Source organism: Thamnophis elegans, chromosome 3 (genome assembly GCF_009769535.1).
Source record: "Thamnophis elegans isolate rThaEle1 chromosome 3, rThaEle1.pri, whole genome shotgun sequence".
Taxonomy (NCBI): domain Eukaryota; kingdom Metazoa; phylum Chordata; class Lepidosauria; order Squamata; family Colubridae; genus Thamnophis; species Thamnophis elegans.
Window position 1 is genome coordinate 129,045,430 of NC_045543.1, and position 18,510 is coordinate 129,063,939.

The 18,510-nt window shown below is 35.7% G+C and overlaps 1 protein-coding gene across 6 annotated transcripts in view; it reads left to right on the top strand.

Moving 5' to 3' along the window:
- CPLANE1 (ciliogenesis and planar polarity effector 1) overlaps positions 1-18,510 on the top strand; it is a 70,469-nt gene that overhangs the window by 34,638 nt on the left and 17,321 nt on the right. For 3 of the 6 annotated variants that reach the window (XR_004254975.1, XM_032213230.1, XM_032213231.1), the window contains exons 28-41: positions 808-959; positions 1,070-1,233; positions 3,466-3,539; positions 6,411-6,493; positions 7,526-7,597; positions 8,473-8,647; positions 10,663-10,941; positions 11,099-11,842; positions 12,001-12,164; positions 13,147-13,279; positions 14,317-14,368; positions 15,251-15,304; positions 15,860-15,958; positions 16,298-16,396. Coding sequence is in view for 5 of the 6 variants with exons in the window: in XM_032213230.1 (XP_032069121.1) it covers positions 808-959; positions 1,070-1,233; positions 3,466-3,539; positions 6,411-6,493; positions 7,526-7,597; positions 8,473-8,647; positions 10,663-10,941; positions 11,099-11,842; positions 12,001-12,164; positions 13,147-13,279; positions 14,317-14,368; positions 15,251-15,304; positions 15,860-15,958; positions 16,298-16,396 (2,344 nt within the window). In the remaining variant the exon portion in view is untranslated. Of the gene's footprint in view, positions 1-807; positions 960-1,069; positions 1,234-3,465; positions 3,540-6,410; positions 6,494-7,525; positions 7,598-8,472; positions 8,648-10,662; positions 10,942-11,098; positions 11,843-12,000; positions 12,165-13,146; positions 13,280-14,316; positions 14,369-15,250; positions 15,305-15,859; positions 15,959-16,297; positions 16,397-17,087; positions 17,359-18,510 lie in introns of those variants that run through there. The other 3 variants (XM_032213234.1, XM_032213232.1, XM_032213233.1) reach the window with 3 other exon arrangements.

Here is an 18,510-nt window from a genome sequence, read left to right on the forward strand (position 1 = left end):
GCAATCATTCTGTGTTTTCTTACTGATTAATTAGCACACTGTTAGGGGTGGAGGTCAAGATTTTAGAATGTTAAGTAATGAACCTCCTTGAAGAGCAGTCGCTAAGCAGCATTAAACATTCCATAGCCATGGACATTCTTTGTAATGTAGTACATTTAGAAGGTAGCAGAAACCTACTGAAAAATACTAAGGAATGGTACCTATCTCATGAAACCTTGGCCTATAATTTATTAGGAGAAACATAATTAAAACCAAATGGAGACTTTGGATAACTAATACCCTGTTTCCCTGAAAATAAGACCTCCCTGGATAATAAGCCCAATTGGGCTTTTGAGCGCGTGTGCTGAAATAAGCCCTCCCCGAAAATATTGCAACACAGCAGCAGCCATGAGGTGACTACACTCGCTGCCCCCTGCTCCTCAAAAATAATAAGACCTCCCTGAAAATAAGACCAAGTGCTTATTTCGGGGGGCAAAAGAAAATTTTCGGGGAAATACGGTAGAGGACAATTTTTGTGAAGGGAAAATTTAAAATTTGATATAGAATTTTTCAAAACAATTATATTATCAAATTGTAATTTGTACTAAAGGCTATTTTATAGGATGGCATATTTTCCCACAAGATTTAACATTCTAATCCAAATCCAAAAATATATAGCCTCTGCAGTTGAGGATTTTCTTAGGCAGACAGGTTTCCTAGGATGCAATAGCAGCTATTGAAAGGGTGCACAACAGGATTTTAATGCAAAGCCATGAATACCAATCATTTTTTAAACTTAAAAATTATACGTGGGGTTTGTTGTTTTAGAAATCACAGAAACCGCGGGGAAAAACTTCCACTATCATACCCAAACTGGAGAAAGATGGTGCTGAGTGTACAAATAGTTCTTCATCGGAGGGAGCTCCAGCTGATATCCAAAATGGACAGGCATACAGTGAACCATTTAAAAATATTCCAAGGTAAGAATTCATCATTCAGTTGGATGTAAGGGCATAGATTACCAAAGGGATAAAAAAATTATGTTGTAGAGCCAAAATCTTATATATATATTTAAATATCACTCTTAAAGGTGCGGAACATTACCTGAAAAACAAAATAAGAAGAAAGAAAGTCAAAGGGATCATTCTATAATACCTGATATAGAAACTTGGAGTACAGCTATCGATATCAGTCTGGCAGAAAAAGTGGCAAAGTTTCTACGAAATGAAATAGTTGTACCATCTGAAACCGAAGGTTAGTTAAAAAAAATGTTTTCTTCATCCATATGAAGCCATTGATGTAAAATAAAAGAGATTTTTGCATGGAATATGTAGTATTTACTTCCTCTAGTATCACTTTGAAACCTTATGGTTTGTTTGTTTTTTCAGAATTTGTTCTCTCATATTTAATTAGAATCCTTTATTGGCAAACGTGATTGACACAAGGAATTTGCCTCCAGTACATAAGTTCTCAGTTTACATGTAAACAAGAAGTCATGATCATGATCATAAAATACAATCATCATAAATCATAAGAAAGAACAGTGATAATCATAGTGTACTAAATAAGCAATCAGCATAACTATAATAGGATACTAAATAAAAGTTACAGATGTAATTTATATATAGCTAAAGTGAAGCAAAGGGATCAGAGCCACACCCTAGATCCATAAAATCAAGGAAGAGGTAGGATGAAGTAGAGATACCCTTTCACGAATAGAGAGAAATTATAACAGGAATTTCTCTCTGCCCTCACAGACCACTTTAAGAAAAGATCTTTTACTTCACTTTGAGGCCCATATTATTCATAAAATATAATGTTTTGGATAAAGAAGAATATCTGTAGCTCAGGTGTCCTTGGTTCTCTCTGAGCTTGGTTGTTTTCTTGCAGACATTTCATTACCCAAACTAGGCAACAGTCATGTGGAAGTGAACAGCCAAACTCAGACAGCAACAAAGATCCCTCAGAATGGTGTTTAATATTGTCAGAGTGCACATAGTGTGACTGTTTTTAGACTACCCAGGAGCAAAATACAGTAAACAAGTAATGGTTTATCTACAAGGAATATATACATACACATGCTAGGCAAAGTCAGGCAAACAGTCATCAACTATATGAGAGGGGGGAGGGGAGGGAGGGAGGGGCGCCCTCACAGGGCCTCTCTTATATATACAGCCTCTTAAAGTGATAACAGTTAAATAGCCCTGCTGACTCATTACTACCATTGTATCAGCATTACAGCATCATAGCAGCTGATCAGCTCTTAAGTATTTCCCTGATAAATATTTTTCTTATTGACAGATTCTAATTTAGAGGCAAAACAGATGCATCACTAAACAGTAATGGTCACTTTATGCTTGAAGAATTCCCAAAGGAATTAAAATATGTATTTGTAAAGGAAAGAAAAAATAAATGTTGGGACGCCCTTGCTGACCAGAAAATGGTCAGCAAGTCTAATAGTGTGTTAATGACAGCTGAATACAGAAAGGTTTTAATAGGTTAAGAAATCCAGATAGTAAAAAAGCTTAAAATTTGAGGATTGGTTTGGGGTTAGAAAGCTTCCCAGAGCAGGATGCTTATTAACAGAAGAAAATGTAAGGTCATAAATGTAAAGTTGATTAGGGGATTAAAAAACAAAAACAGAAGCAAGAACAAAGGCTGAGTTAAATGGAGCTTGTGAGAATATATCAATCAACTCAAAATAGGGGGCAGTTTGAGGTGTTGGCAGTTTGTCAGCTCAAGCAAATAAAATGATTGAACTGTTTGAGGTCTCTGAAACTTAGAATATTGTGAGGGTGTGGAATTATGTAGGATGGTTTTTCTTTTGGGTTTTCTGCTGGATAGCCATAAATAGGTAAGCTTGAGGCAGACACTCTTCTGACACCTTATGACATAAATGTTTGGATCTGAAGCAGGTAAGGATCTTCTTTAAAAAGTCACAGATTCTCCCGGGCAACCATAGTTGCAATGTAGGCCCTTGAGTTACCTCAAACACCAGTTTTTTTTAGTCTTCATGGCACCTGTATATATCTAGGAAAAGCATGGTTAGTACCTGCTGGCAGCTACAGTATTGTTGGGCATTTTGGATCCTAATGGTGAATTATTATTACCTGATACCATTATAATATACTACAGTAAATAAACATCCTAAAATAAAGGTGTGAATGGGTATATGCTGAAGAGAACTTTATCAGAAAGTTGTGTTTCTATTCTGGAAATTTCTCATTCTGGAAACTTGAACAATATTACAAAGCTATAGGTGCTTTAGGTGAGGAAAATAAATTCAACCTTTTTAAAGAGGCTCAATGAATCAGAGTTTAAGAGCCATTCAGAAACAAATACTGTTAAAATGTTTATCGTCTCTTATATAAACACAAGAGAATTAATGAAAAGGATTGTTAGTGAAAAGAAAGGGGAAGATATGGAAAAGAAATACATTGTTCTCTTTATTTAATTGTTCTTTTTAATGCTGTGCTTGTTTTGAAGTCTATAATGAAGATCCAGTTTCAATAAATCCTACCATCTCTGTCAGTATTAAATCAGTAGAAAAGAAAAAAGAGGTAAGTGGTTCTCAAAATAAGTGTATTTTCCTCCATTCAGTTTATAAAACCTGTGCTTTATACATCACATATAACATTATCAGTAGATATGCTACAACAGTGGTTCTCAACCTGTGGTCTGTGGACCCCAGAGGTGGGCATAATGTTGTCACCGGGGTCCACAAAAGCTTCAATAAACGCTACTATTTAAATATTGACTGAAGTTTTGGGGGTCATGGCCATATTCTGTGGCCACAAAAGGTATTTAAAGGAGGTGTATGGTGAAGAAGAGGTTGAGAACCACTATGCTAGAATACGTCCGCATTCCAGAGGCCTTCAGCATTGTTTAACTTGGCTTTTATAGAATCATGTCTTGTTACTGCAAAATCAAATTCATTCATACAATTCTTGGTCTAGATTTCATATATAATAATCAGGAGAAACATATATCCTATACTTATGCTTTCTCTGATAGCATAAAAAACATAAACTCTGAATAAAAAGAAATTCAGATTAATGATGAGTGATAGTGTATAGATTGTTAATGAAGTATCATGGACATTTCTTTGAGTTGGGAAAAAGAACTATAGTTTTTTGTTTCAAATATTCCATGTCCAATAACTTTTTCATCACAACAGTGTTCCTCATTCTTTATCGAAATTTAAAATTGGTACAGTTTTCTGCTTCAATTTTGCCTCTCAGAGTTTCTTTGATTTCATGAGTTTATATTCTGAGGCTCTTCAGAAATTACTCTGAAAAGTGCTACTGGTTGTCCTTGAATTTTAATTTTTAGCTAGGACTCACAAGCTGTTTTAAACTGAGGAAACAGGGGGTTTTTTTATAATTTTTTTATTTTTTGAATAAACACAAACACCTTAAAATCATCTTCCATTACATATTGTAGAAAGTGTGTCAATTGGTTACAAAGAACTTTCGTGCATCCCTTCCACAGTCATCACCTAAGATTCATTTCAAGTTATATATTTTACATCACATATATTTATATATATTGCTATCATCATACCTCATCCCTCATATGACTATAGTTGTTTTAATGTCCCTTTATAGCAAACATTCCAAAATTCAAAACAAAACCACATAGTGGCATTCCCTTATCTATTTTCAATATCATCCAGCCACATTATACTTTTATAACACATTCAAAATAAAAATTAATTATGTTTAATAACAAAATTTTTAGCCCTCTTTTCTTAATCATTGTTTACAATTTATATCCAATTGCCATTTTATCATGTCAATACAAATTATTACATTATTATTATTATTATTATCAGTCATTTATTCAACAATAGTTTGACTAAGTTTAACTTACTTTTTTCCCTTTTTTCACCATTTAACATTTTTACCAAATTTCCTCTTATCAAACCAATACATATATATATACACTGTTATCATTATCAATTATTTATGTAACTTTAATTTTATCACTACATTTTTAATATAATGCTCTAATTTTAACAAAATCTTTAGACCTCTTTTCTTAATCATTGTTTACGATTTATATCCAATTTCCCTTTTATCATGTAAATACAAATTATTACATTATTATCATTATCAGTATTTATTTAACACTAGTTTGACTAAGTTGAACTTTTTCCCCTTTTTTCACCATTTAAAATTTATACCAAATTTCCTCTTATCAAACCAATACATATGTATACATTGTTATCATTATCAATTATTCACCTAACTTTATCCATTATAACTACATTTTTAACATAATGCTCTAATTTTAACTAACTTTAACTAGTGTTTTATTATTGATTTTCATATCTCAACCTATGTCTTTCCAGTAATAGTGTAGTTCTATTTTTTTTGCCATTTGTGGAATTAGTCTTCTGGTTATTTCCTTAATCAAATTTATTTGCACTTCTCTTCGCAACTTGCTGCTTGTTACATATCTTGTAAAATCTTGAAACCCTTCATCAGCTTCTTTAATCAGCTTACCTTTGGTTATCAGTAGTGTTTTTGTCAAAGTTTCTCTCCTTAAGTCCATCAATTCTTCTCTTTTTTCTTCTTCTATACCTTGAAATCTGAAGTAAAGCACCTTTCCATCTATCTTCCCTTTCCTTGTTCCATTCTTTCCATCTCCAAACACACTCAGTTCACTATCAATATCTACGGTTATCTTGCCTCTTTGTTCATTTTTCCCTTGGGGTTTTAGGACTCTAGCCTCCACTTTTTCTGTTTTTCCATCAGGTTTTACTACATTAAAATTTATATTTTCAATATTTTCCCATCTCTTCTCAATTCTCCCTGTTGTTTCTAATAATTTTTGAATTCCAAACATAATCAGTTTTTGAGTAGTTGGTTTCTAGGACTCGAATTATCAAAAACATATACATATTCAGTAAATTACAATTAATTAAGTTGATAATATGATTACTTTCTTTGCATTTAATTATTGTTCTCTGAGGGGGTCAAGTGGTAGACCTGTACTTTTCTATTGAATAAAATATAGTAATGGATTAGAAACTAATATTTGCAGATATTTTATTTCTTGTCCCTGCTCCATTTTTTTCTAACTTTTTAAAAAATGTATTCCTTGTATAACAGACTGAAAGTGGTTTTCCTCCCCCATCCAAAAAAGGTTACTCAAACTCATTTTTTTTCAGTCTTGTTAGATATTGAATGTGCAAAATGACACTGCAAGCTGTATGTTTTACAAGATACTCATAACAATATTGTATATTATATGAGCACAAATAACCTTGGCTATATGTCCACATCACATGATTGACCATTTAAGAAATTCTAACAATTGGCTGACAATTAGAGTATTACTGGAATAAATAAGTAGTAAATTTTATCATTTTAAAGTGGTGGAATGATAACATGTTAATATATGCTTAAATACTCCTTAAATCACAGCATCTCTCTGAATTAAAAGTAGAATGTCAACAGGATGAACCTTTAATGGAAACGTCTGAGGGAAAATGTTCAAAACTGGATGGGTGAGAGAAATTAATACTCTGTATAACTTGTCTGCATGTTTCATTCTTCGCTTTATTTTTATTTGCTGATTATTACAAGTATGTATCAGAATTTAACCAGCAGGTTAATAGTTTCACAGCTTTGTTCTACATCAGCAGTAGGAAGCCCTGATCTATTCCGACATATTATCTGCTGATATATCTGAGGGTTTCTTTCTTAATAAATAACAGTACATCATTTTAATATCCATGAGTGCTCCACAGTGAAGTGCTTCCAGATTGACATCTTTATTTTCTTGAAAGTTCTGGAGCCCACATGAATCTAGAAGTAGACCAGGAAGTAAAGATGACTGAAATCTTGCTTTTTTACTTCAAAGTGCTTTCAGCTGCTTAGGAAATAAAGAGGTTAGAACAATTACTCTTCCATCTTTGGATTCTGTCCTTTTGTACCTACAATGTAACATTTATTGGTGAGAGCTGTGAATTTTAATATACTATTAATATACAGTATATTTACATATTAACATATCATTAACAATATTAATATACAATGTAATAAGACATATTTCAAAAATGGTTCATAAAAATGCTCTTTGTTAATTTTAGCCTCTTTAAATTGTTTTTCCATAACTAATGATGTTTTTGTAAATGATTTAAATGAATAATTTGTCCTTGAAAAAAAGTATATAGGAACTCCCTTTAGAATTTAACTTTTGATCTTTTAATAGTACTGGTTTCCTTTTCTTTTTTGAGCAGTTACCTTTTATTATTTCAACCTAGCATTCTTGTCACTTAGATGTTGACAAGATGTTTTGTTGACTTAGTTACTACTGGTTACAGAGACCAGATGTAAACAGTCCAAAGTTGTTCACAGGGTAACAATGTTTGTTTAAAAACAGAATTTACAAAAGAGCTTACTGCTATGATAAAGAATAAATAGTAAGTAATACATTTCAAAAACTTTTAATTAAAATTGCTTAGTTAAAATTCATTTGCATGCATTCAAATCAAGATTTATCATACGTTAAAGATAAATATTTTTTGTATCTCCAGCACTACAGTTGAAGTAATTCCCAGTGATTTTCCCCTTTCATTTTGTTCTGAAAAGAGGGCGGAAACAACTAGGTAAGTGTCACTAAATTATTTTCTAAAATTTATGAAATTCTGTCCTTTACCCATTCTGTTAATTTCTAGCATTTTACTATTAGTTTGAAAATCACTATTTCCGAAATTTAATCCATTGTCATGAGTTCATGGTTGCTTATCCATAGATTTATTTCTGAACTGCCTTTGAAGGACTGGGCAGCCCCAGGAAGACTGGGAGTTATTTAAGTACATGGCAGCGGTGCCAGTACTTAATTCCTCTCCTAAAATGGAATGTTTGAAGAAGAATAATTCCAGACGGAGAAATTTTAAATTGATAAATTTCTAATTATTATAAGCTTCCTGGAATTGTGTCTGAAGAGCAGAGATTATTGTCTGTAATGTTGATTTATGAAAGAGTAACTGGAGATATGTCTGTAACTACTCAAAAGAATGTCACTATCACTTTGCAGAGCGGGAGGGGGGAACCTAAATAAGGACATAATAAGGAGATATCAGATGTAATGGAACTTTATTGTCTCATGTTCCTCTTGTAATTTTATATCTGGGTTTACCAGTGTGCAGCTTCCACAGCTTGACTTTCAAAGCAAACAGACTTTCATACCTTTTATTATTTAAGGATTGTTTATGATAGCTGTTTCAGAGAGTCAGCTACTCCTATGATCCCCTCTGAGTAGTCACTTCCTAAGCAGGAACTATTTGTTTCATAGTCTTCAACCATTAGCAAATTACAGTACATCCTAAATGTGCAATTTTCCTTAGAGTAGCTTGTCCCTGCTATTTCAGACTTTGTGTATAGCTCTACAGAACTATGTATAAATTACATATCTAAGAAAAAAATTAAGACTCCTGATTTCTCTGTTTATCACAGCTAATTTCCCTTTTTATATCTGCAGTGTAGACATCACTGTTTCAGATGATCAGCTTTCTTTCACAGAGGTTTCAGACATTCCTTCAAATGATGCTGGTGTAAAAACAGAGATGATCAATAGAGAAACGACAGCACAACCACCAAACACTTCAGAGGTTGTTGGGCAAATGCTACAAGACGAAATGTTTAAGCTGATTCAGGTGAAAATATAACATTATGAAAAATATAGGCATATGCCTTCGAACAGAGTTCCCCAACCTTTCCTGGTTGGTGGCCCGGAGTGGGGGGAAGGGGAAATTGGATGGTTTTGTGGGAGGGGTAGGCGCACGCATGCGAGTGTGCCCAAACACCCATTGCTTGCGTGAGTGGTGCCGCAAATGCCCTTGATGCTTGCAGCAATGCTTGCATGAGTGAGGCCACAAGTGCCTGCACAAGTGGAGCCTTCATGCACTGGCCAGCTATTCGCATGGCCCAAGGGCCAATAGGCCATGGGCCACTAGTGGGCCACAGTTTGGGGACCCCTGCCTTAGAATGTATTAAATTCATTGAATGGTCTAAGGATGTTTATATGTCTGTAGTATAATTTAAATTCTGTAGTATAAATAATTCATTCATATCTATTTATGGATTACTTATATGGAGATACTCGCAAGACATACATAGAAATCAGAGGCAATTTGCAATATATGGCAGATGCTGAAGCAGTAAAAAATCGAATACATAGAAAAGCAATTGAGACTGTCTCTTGACTTTGCCTCTCAATTTGAATCTCTGCTTCTATGTGTTTGGCGTAAAACCTGTTTTGGGAGTCAATCTGTTTGTATGTATCATTCTCTCTACAAACACACAATTTCACAGTTTTTTTTTAATGAATAGCTGATGTGGCTTCATTGATGTTGCTAAAGATATGGTTTGATCAGTAATTTGCTTTGGTCAAAGAAAACGTTTCAATTTGAATTTGAAGAACTGAAAATTCTTAAGATGGTGTATTTTTTTAAAAATTAAATCCTCATAAATAAAAACAAAATTATCATTTTTTTCCTCCTTAAAATAAGACAATTAGATGCACTGTATAAGGCCGGATGGCGAACCTAGGAGACCAAAGGATTCCAGAACTAATGTTTCTGTAAAATTCAGAACATAGAAAAAGACATTTCTTTGCAGAAGAAGTAAATATTTTGAGTTTGAAATATTTTGAGCTTGAACTGGACTTTTAAACTCTCACCAAAAGTGTTCCAGGGTCATTCCCACCTTATTAGAAATTTTTCAAGTCCAGAAAAGTCTACTTTGAATTCAGAATGCTTCCAGTAAGTTTGAAATAACCAATTGCCTCCAGAAGTTGTGAATGCCCCAACACTGGAAGTCTTTATGTTGGATAGCCATTTGTGTGAAACGGTGTAGGGTTTCCTGCCTAGGCAGGGGGTTGGACTAGAAGACCTACAAGGTCCCTTCCAACTCTGCTATTGTATTGTATTGTATTAAATATTTTGCCCAATACAGCTCTACTCCTGTATTATGTCTCAGAAATTTGCAGCATCAGCCAACCATGGCCCACTTTAAAAACTAGGCAGGATCAAGCTTGGTTGGTACGTGTTTGGGTATTTTAGCTGATGGCAAAACTGGGAAGACAATGGTTGATGAAACATCCCAGAAGATAATGACAGACGGATTCAGTAATGCTTCCAAGAATAGCACATTTCTGTTAGTTGAGTTTGAAGCCAGAGTTTCTTTATTCTTCAAATAATCTGCTGACTTCATAGAGATTAGAGGTATAGTTGCAAGTAAGCCTATTTGGAACAATCCTATTTACCCTTCTGTTCATTAGATGTACAACTGGAAGTTTGACACAAGTAATTGACTTCTGAATAGTGGAAATGTTTTTACAGATGAGTGAAACACAATGAAAATTCCACAAACATGCTACCCATACTTCAAATATAAGCTAAAACTATGCCTAACATGGCTTTGGAATAAAATATTTGGTATTTATCTGTCTCCTAACTTTACTGCCCTTTAAATTATCTCCTATTCTTAAATTACTGGTCACATTTCCTGAAACTTGATGCAAGGGTCATAACAATGTGATTATTGAAGAAGGATAATATTTTGGCTTTTACCTGTTTTAATATGTTAACTGCATAGTTGTAAATATTTTTGGTAATAGATTTTAGCTAAGACACATTTTTAGTAAATGTATTGATTTCTTATATTCTAGCTACAGCAGATTAACTATCTGAGCCTCATGCAGATAGTTGGATTTGCCAATTTGCCAAATACGTCACAGCAGATACAGCAACCTCAACCCTTCCCATTAAGAAGAAACTGGGCTTCAAGCACGGAAGGGAATAATATCCATCGATCTCCCCCTGTGCAGCCAGCAGGTGGTGTTCAAATACCTACTGACCATCAGATACCAACTCTGGAAAACAGCTGGAATGTTGGTCAGAAAAAGAACAGCTCTCAGGAAGAAAAGAACTTACCTGATCAGAACCAGGTGAGTTGCTGAGATTTTTAAAGCTTTAAAACTCATATTTCAGGTTTTTGTTGAATGTGTGTCAGGTTTCTGAAAGATGCCATAATTGATCATCAAGTAGTACTATAATAATATTTTTTTTTAAAAAAACTTACATTGTTATCTTTTGCCTTATTAGAGATCTGTGCACATTAATGATCCTTCAGCATTACGAGAGAGTCAGTCTGTTGGTGCAAGACTGATGCTGCCACTTCAAAGCTCACCTCATCAGAATCCAGCCAGGCCATTCCCTCTGTTGACTGTTTCCCTTAATGCTGAGAAGAAACCAAAGCTTATTCCATTGGCAAAACCCTTAAATAATGCAGAGGGATTTCCTTTGCTTAAGCTAAAAACAAGTTATCAATTTCAGGCACTCAATTTCTGCCCGGTAACCCCCCGCAGATCTTCTGGACCATCATCAGGACCAAGAGAAGCCTGGGGCCTCCCATCTTCTCTGGCACAAAATCCTCCCGGTTTACAGATGTCAGAACCCACAAATGAGACAGGAGCACATCTAAACCTGAACCGTTATGATCAAAATGTTATAAACCAGGCACCAGAGCAGACAAAGCGTTGGGCAGAACAGGTCAAGACAGGGATTTCCAAACAGTTTCCTGTAGATGAATATGGCACAAAGGAAGATTCAGCACCGTTGCAACCCTGCCATGAACGTCTGAGGGCAGAAAAACCATTGGTTGACCATGCAATCAGTTCACATCAAGCCTATGGGCCTTTTACTGAAATCCCTTTGTTATATCTGAAGACTAGCCCACAATCCAAATGTTCATTAAGTACATTTACAACAAAAAACACAGATTGCAGAGCATCCCTTGGACAGACAGGATTACCATTGCTACACTCTAATTTGCCTCCACTAACCAAGGTAATGGTTTTATAAAATACGTGTATTATTTTAGTGTGGATGTCCTAACAGCCCTTTCATTCAAGTTCATAAATGAAGTGTTTCTCAATTTGATTTGCTCCCCAAATATTGAAAGGGAAACTGGGATTTATTTATGATCTCTTCCTTTTTATGAACAGTTTCATATACCGAAACTCATTCCTCTTCAAGATCTGATTGCCTTTGAACAAAGCCAGCATTCTGTTCAGTACCCACAGTATAAAGATCACCCCAAGCAGATCCAGTTATTGAAAGCTAACATTAAAGTAAATGAAACAAGACAAGTGAGGAGTAATAAGAAAAGGTAAAGACCAAATGTTTAATCCTATGTACCAAAATCTTATCGCAATTCTTGCACTAAAGAGAGAACTTTTCTTGTAAAGTAACAAATGCTGCAAATTAGAGTAGGTGTAGTTCAGTGTTGGGTTGCAAATCCCATTCCAACTGATGCGGTTGGAACGGGGCCAGCAGCGTCCTCATGGATGCGCGCATGCGTTCAAGTGCCTCTGCAATGCTCCAGCTGCTCCGCAGAGTGTCACGCAGGTGCTGTATGTGCCATGCGCCTGCGCAGAAGCGCAAAAGCCTTTAAACTCCAGTAAGGCGTTCAGGCAGGCGGGTGGGCCCTCCAGAGCACCAGAACAGTATGCGGTGCTCTGGGCTGGCTCCGGTACACGTGTACCCGGGGCTTACCATCTGCAACCCACCCCTGGTGTAGTTGAGAAAATATTGATTACATTTCTGTGTGACCTGATAGTTGATATAGCTAGTTCTATTCTCGTATTGTAGCAAGCGGTGGCTCAATAGGTAAGATGCTGAGCTTGTCGATCAGAAGGTTCAGCAGTTCGAATCCCTAGCTCCGCGTAATGGGGTGAGCTCCCGTTACTTGTCCCAGCTTCTGCCAGCCTAGCAGTTTGAAAGCATGTACAAAATGCATGTAGAAAAATAGGGACCACTTTGGTGGGAAGGTAACAGCAATTCATGCGCCTTTGGCGTTGAGTCATGCCACATGACCATGCAGACGTCTTTGGACAGCGCTGGCTCTTCAGCTTTGAAACTGAGATGAGCACTGCCCCCCAGAGCCAGAAACGACTAGCATACATATGCAGGGGAACTTATTCTCGTATTGTCTCACCAGCTTATTATATGTCTAGCACCATCTTCCAATCTTCCAGTCTAAGCAAAATTATCATACTGCTTTGGAAGCCCTATGGCAGATAAATAGGACTCAGTCTGGAGCATTCTGGGAATTTTTCAAACAACCTATTTCTCTATCATCATCACACTAGACAAAAGAGACGTATTGAAAATCGGATCAAGGAGAAGGAAGAAAAAATAAAAGCCATTGTGACTAATCAACAAGATGATTCTTCTGTTCTTCCTGATACTGTAAAGCCAACAAAGGCAAGCCCTAAGGAAATGGTAATTGATAATTATCTCTCTCATATTGTTTGGTTTTAAAGTAAAATATAGAAAAATAACAAGGTAGTAAAAAAATAACAATATAGTAAAATATTGTATGGAAGTGGACTAAGTGATGCACTAGTCCACATTTTTTCTCATTCATTCATTTTCACTCTGGACTTGATTTGTGCTTGCTAATGTTCCGGAAAAAAAAAACCTAATTTGTCTGTAAATACAAATTTAATATGGTCAATACATAATAGTTCTATAGCAAAACATTCTATCATCCTTATTTAAGAAAGATGCATCAAATATATCTTGTTAGAATGTAGACTTTCCAAATGAAGAAAACTATTCAGCATGCAGTATATACATTTGAACTTGGCAGCTTCATATATTCCTTTTGCATTGTTTTTGACTGATGATGGGACTCACCGAAGCAGATTAAATGCGGTGGAATGATTTGCTATAGAAAATGGTAACTTTGTTAAGTGAAAAAAAAAAAGTTGTCCTCCGTTAACAGTCACTCATTCAGCAATTGTTTGAAGCGCTGAATGAGTGCAGGTTATAACCGATTCTTGAAATTCAGCCATTCCAGCATCTCCATGGTCACATGATTGTGATTTGAGTGCTTGGTTCGCATTTATGATTGCAGCAACTTACAATCAAGTTACCACAATTTGTGGCCCTCTATGGCAACTTCCCACAATAAAGTCAATGGGGAAAGCAGCTGGGAAGGTTGGAAGTTGCTTGGATACGTCTTTCCAACTCATATACCTTTCCCGAGCATCCCTTGTTCAGCACCTCTTCTTATTAATTGTTTCAGATTTGATGGTGTGTGTGTGTCTGTTTGTATTTTGAATGTTGTGTTTTACTGGTGTTTCTGTATTTTAAATTCTGAATTTGTTTTATTGGTCTGGGACTGTAATTAAATTTTGCTTAATCTTCTTATTCCCTAGCAATAAATACTGGAAAATGCTATTAGTTAGTCATATTAGTATATGACTAACATTAAATCACTTGTATACGTTTAATCATACTTGTTCTTCCCTCAGGAATCCCAAACTAACTTAAGTGCTGACCCGTGTGATACCAATTCATTACCGAGTAAGTTTTTTCAGCAAAATTCTCTTGAAAGATTGAATGTTTTTTCCAGGATATCATAGGTTTATGTTGAATAGTGATGGTTACCTATATAGGCTGGGTATGGAATTTCTTACTAGCAGCCCTTAACCTTTGCTCAAATGATTCATGGAAAACTTTCAGAAATCTATCTATATTTAAGTTATTTTTACTGATAGTGTAATTGCTGGTAAGATGGGTTTTTAAACAGGTTCTGGCTTAGAGTTCTAGTGTTTCAATTGTGCTTATAAGTTTTACTAATTTCCCCTTAAAGTATGCTTATTAGAACAGCATTGGGGCCACTGTAGGAGGGAACAGAGTAAGTGTTTATTGTTTATGCATGTATTGAATTCATATCCCATTTCTTTTGTCCATGCATCACCCTAATACAGACTATAAAAAATAAAAATAAATATGGTACATTGTAATTTAAAGCATAGGTTAAATTAAAAATCATCATTATTAGTTAATAATTAGAAAGCTTGTCATCTTCCTGAACATGAGGAGTGAGGGCCAACTAACTCCCTTTGTTGATGGGAAGGAAAAATACTTCCTGTGCTTCTTCAACAAGGAAAAGCAATTCTCACCCTCAACTGATCAGCTAGTTGCTTGGACGGAACAGAGAAATGAAGATTTATTTACTCTTGTAATGAGGATGCATAAAATGTCATCTTAAAACTGGCTGTAATTCCCAGATTTATTGCTGTAGCTCAAGTAATTAAACTCCCTTCACAGGCAGTGGATGGGAAGCGTTTTGAGTGATTTCATAGGACATAAATACAGCCAGGTTTGGGAGGAATTAGCATTGGACAGTAAAGCTTGATTACCTCGTCTCTCTTTTTAATCCATCTCCTTCTCCTCTCTCAGTCTCTCACCCTGCCAAATTGAGCTTTACTGACCTCAACGAACTTCGGAACAATGGTACGTCAAGACAAGTGTTCTGAGAAGCATCAGAAGGTTTGCTCTTGGATCCCATCTACTTGTTTTCAGAATTAGAAAATTAAGGGAAAAAATGCAGGTGACAAACACAATTGGTAGGCAGACCTGAAGAGGAAAGAAATTAAGCATTGGTACTGTTCTGCTCATATTCTTCATAACCCCCCCCCCCCCCCCGAGGTGCGATCCTACCGGTTTAGCAACCGGTTCGCTGAGCGCACATGCGCAGTTCACAGGAAAGCAGCTGGGGTAAAAAACAAGGAAATATAGGTGAATATAGCCCAGGGGCGGGCGGGCAGGCCCCCCTGAAGATCGGAGCAAACTAGTTTGTGCTCAGCTGATCTTCGGAGCTACCGATACATAACCTAACCCAGCCAAACCTGTAGAATCCCACCTCTGCCCCCCTCCTCGTCCAAGCAGATAACTAGATTTTGTCTGCTTTCATGCAAATGGCTAAAGTGATGCAATTAGCAATAGCTTATGAAATAGTATTTTTGTTTTTTTGAATTGAATAATAATCCTATCTTTCTATTATTTTAGAATCAGATACGTATATTTCATCAGCGGCGCTACATTACCTGGCTTCTGTAGGAAAAAAGACTGCAGAGCTTCAGGACGCCAGCACAAATACAGAGACTGGTAAAACTCTTGCAAGAAATTATTGTGACTGTTTTCTTAAAGCTTTGATAATGAAATGGTTTCCCGCGAACATAATTTGCGTTCTCTAAGAGAACCAATGTATGTCCATTTTCTCAAATAACATTGACTGGTAGGGTTGTGTAGAATGGTAGATTGCAAAGTAACAATTGTGTAAGATTAATGCCCATTCAAACACTTTCATTTCTGCATTTCAAATTTGTTCTGTCCTGAAAAACTATCTAACCTTTCACTCCTGAATAAGCGCCTTTATAATAATTTAGCAGGATACATTCTCCTCTTGATTTATCTTGATCTTATTTTTTTCTCATGGCAATAAAGTTCTGAAATCATCTCAGAATATACAAACTGTATCAGAAGAATCAATTGATGAATCTGTTGGGAATCAATCAGTCACTTCTGCTTCTGTGTCTGTAACAGGTGTGTTTTCTTTCAAATTATTTTTGAAAAAGCACAAAAATCTGTGTTTCAGAAATAAACAAATATTTTGGTGGTCTCCAGAGTTTCAAGACCTGAGTTATGAACATTTTGTTGACTTTAAAGGACAAAAATATTTTTTATTGAGTTTTATTCTCTCGTTACTATTCTTTGCAAAGCTATCCCCGGGGTGAATTAAAGAGGAACTGAAGAAAACTGTATAGGAATTATAAAAAACATGGAGCCATAAAATTAAGTAAGGCGAAAAATGACGAGATATTGTGAGAATTCAGAAATTTTGCAATTGACAAACATTTAGCAATTTAGATTAAAATGCCAAAACTTCACAATATCACGAGACCTTGGTGTTGAGATTTTTCTTTTAAAATGTTTATTTTGTGAAGTCTACTGCCTGAGAAATTCCCAACTGCTGTTATATGGGGAACTGATTAAAACAACCTTCCTGTCTGGGAGCAGGAAATATTTCTAAATAGTCATCAAAGGCAGATAGATCATCCATTCAAGAAACAAGCGGGTCTAAATTGATTTTTTTTTTGTGACTTTAAATTTATCCAGAAGATACTCAAAATTCTTATAAAATCTAATTATTCCCAGAAGTATCTCTGGTGTATGAAAAATAGAACGTTTCTCTGCTAAAGTTTCTGACTATATATGTTTTTTCTTATTAATCAAGTTGAAAAATCACATCAGGATGTTATAACAGACTCAGAACAAATAATTGGTGAAACTAATAAAAACCAGCCAATCATTTCTGCTTCCGCTTCTGCTTCTGCTTCTGAACCAGGTGTGCATTCTGCTTATCTACTCTGAAAAATACATCACCAAATTTCACTGTCTTTAAATTTTAAAAGATAGACATTATATACTAGTTTTTATAATATTATGTAAAGGAATATTTTATTTTATCTAATGAATGTGGGGCTACTGTTTTTATTACTATTATATAATGCTGTCATTAATTTAGATGTTACTGTTCTCTTAGCTGCATAAGTTGTGATTGTTGTACAAAATATAGAGTTCTTCAAAATTAATATTAAATTTTTAATGACAGGTGTGCATACAAATTTAGTGTATCCAAAGCATGCTTAGTATTGTTTGTTTTATTCCTGCAGTTTAAAACTTAAAATATATGTTCAAAGTTTTCTTCCACTTGTAGACATAAACAGAATACCGACAGTTGTTATCTTTATTAAAGGTTAAGATCAGAATGATAAACTTTTTAATAGTTGAAAGGTAAATGTTCCCCTCGCACATATGTGCTAGTCATTCCCAACTCATCTCCATTTCAAAGCCAAAGAGCTAGCGCTGTCCAAAGACGTCTCCGTGGTCATGTGGCCGCCATGACTAAACGGTGAAGGTGCACAGAACACTATGGAACACTGGGTTCCAGCCAGGACTATTGCCGGTTCACTCGTGTGCACGCTTTGCATGCACACATGCTTGATCCACACTGCATGTGCATGCACAGTGCAATTAAAATCGTTCTGCGCATGTGCAGAACTGAAAAACAAGATGGTGGTGCCAATGGCACTGACCGGGGAACCAGTTTAGGGATGTGGCAGGCCTGGGTCGCTGCCAGTTCCAGTGACTCAGGCCACCAAACCACTACCGGTTCGGCCAAACCAATCCGAACCGGTAGGAATTCCCACTGCTTCCCACCAAAAGTGGTCTCTATTTTTTTCTACTTGCTTTTTTACATGCTTTTGAACTGCTAGGTTGGCAGAAACTGGGACAAATAACAGGAGCTCACACGGTTATGCTGCGCTAGGGATTTGAACTGCCGACCTTTCTGATCGACAAGCTCAACGTCTTAGCCACTGAGCCACTACATCCATTTTGATAGTTGTAATCATACCCAAATCTTTTTTGTAAGGAGGGTGAAGGTCACCATGGATGAAACAAGGAAGCAGCTACCCAAACGCAAGATTTTCTAGTTTTTTTTTTCAAGTGAGGCTCATTTGTTTTTAAGTAAATTTAGCTTAAGGCTCCCATCACAGTGGGGTTTTTTCCTTGTATGTACCTGTATTTCCAACTTCTAAATGGTAATTAAACCAAGCCATCAACTTTAAACGAAAATAAGATGTTTCAAAGGCCTT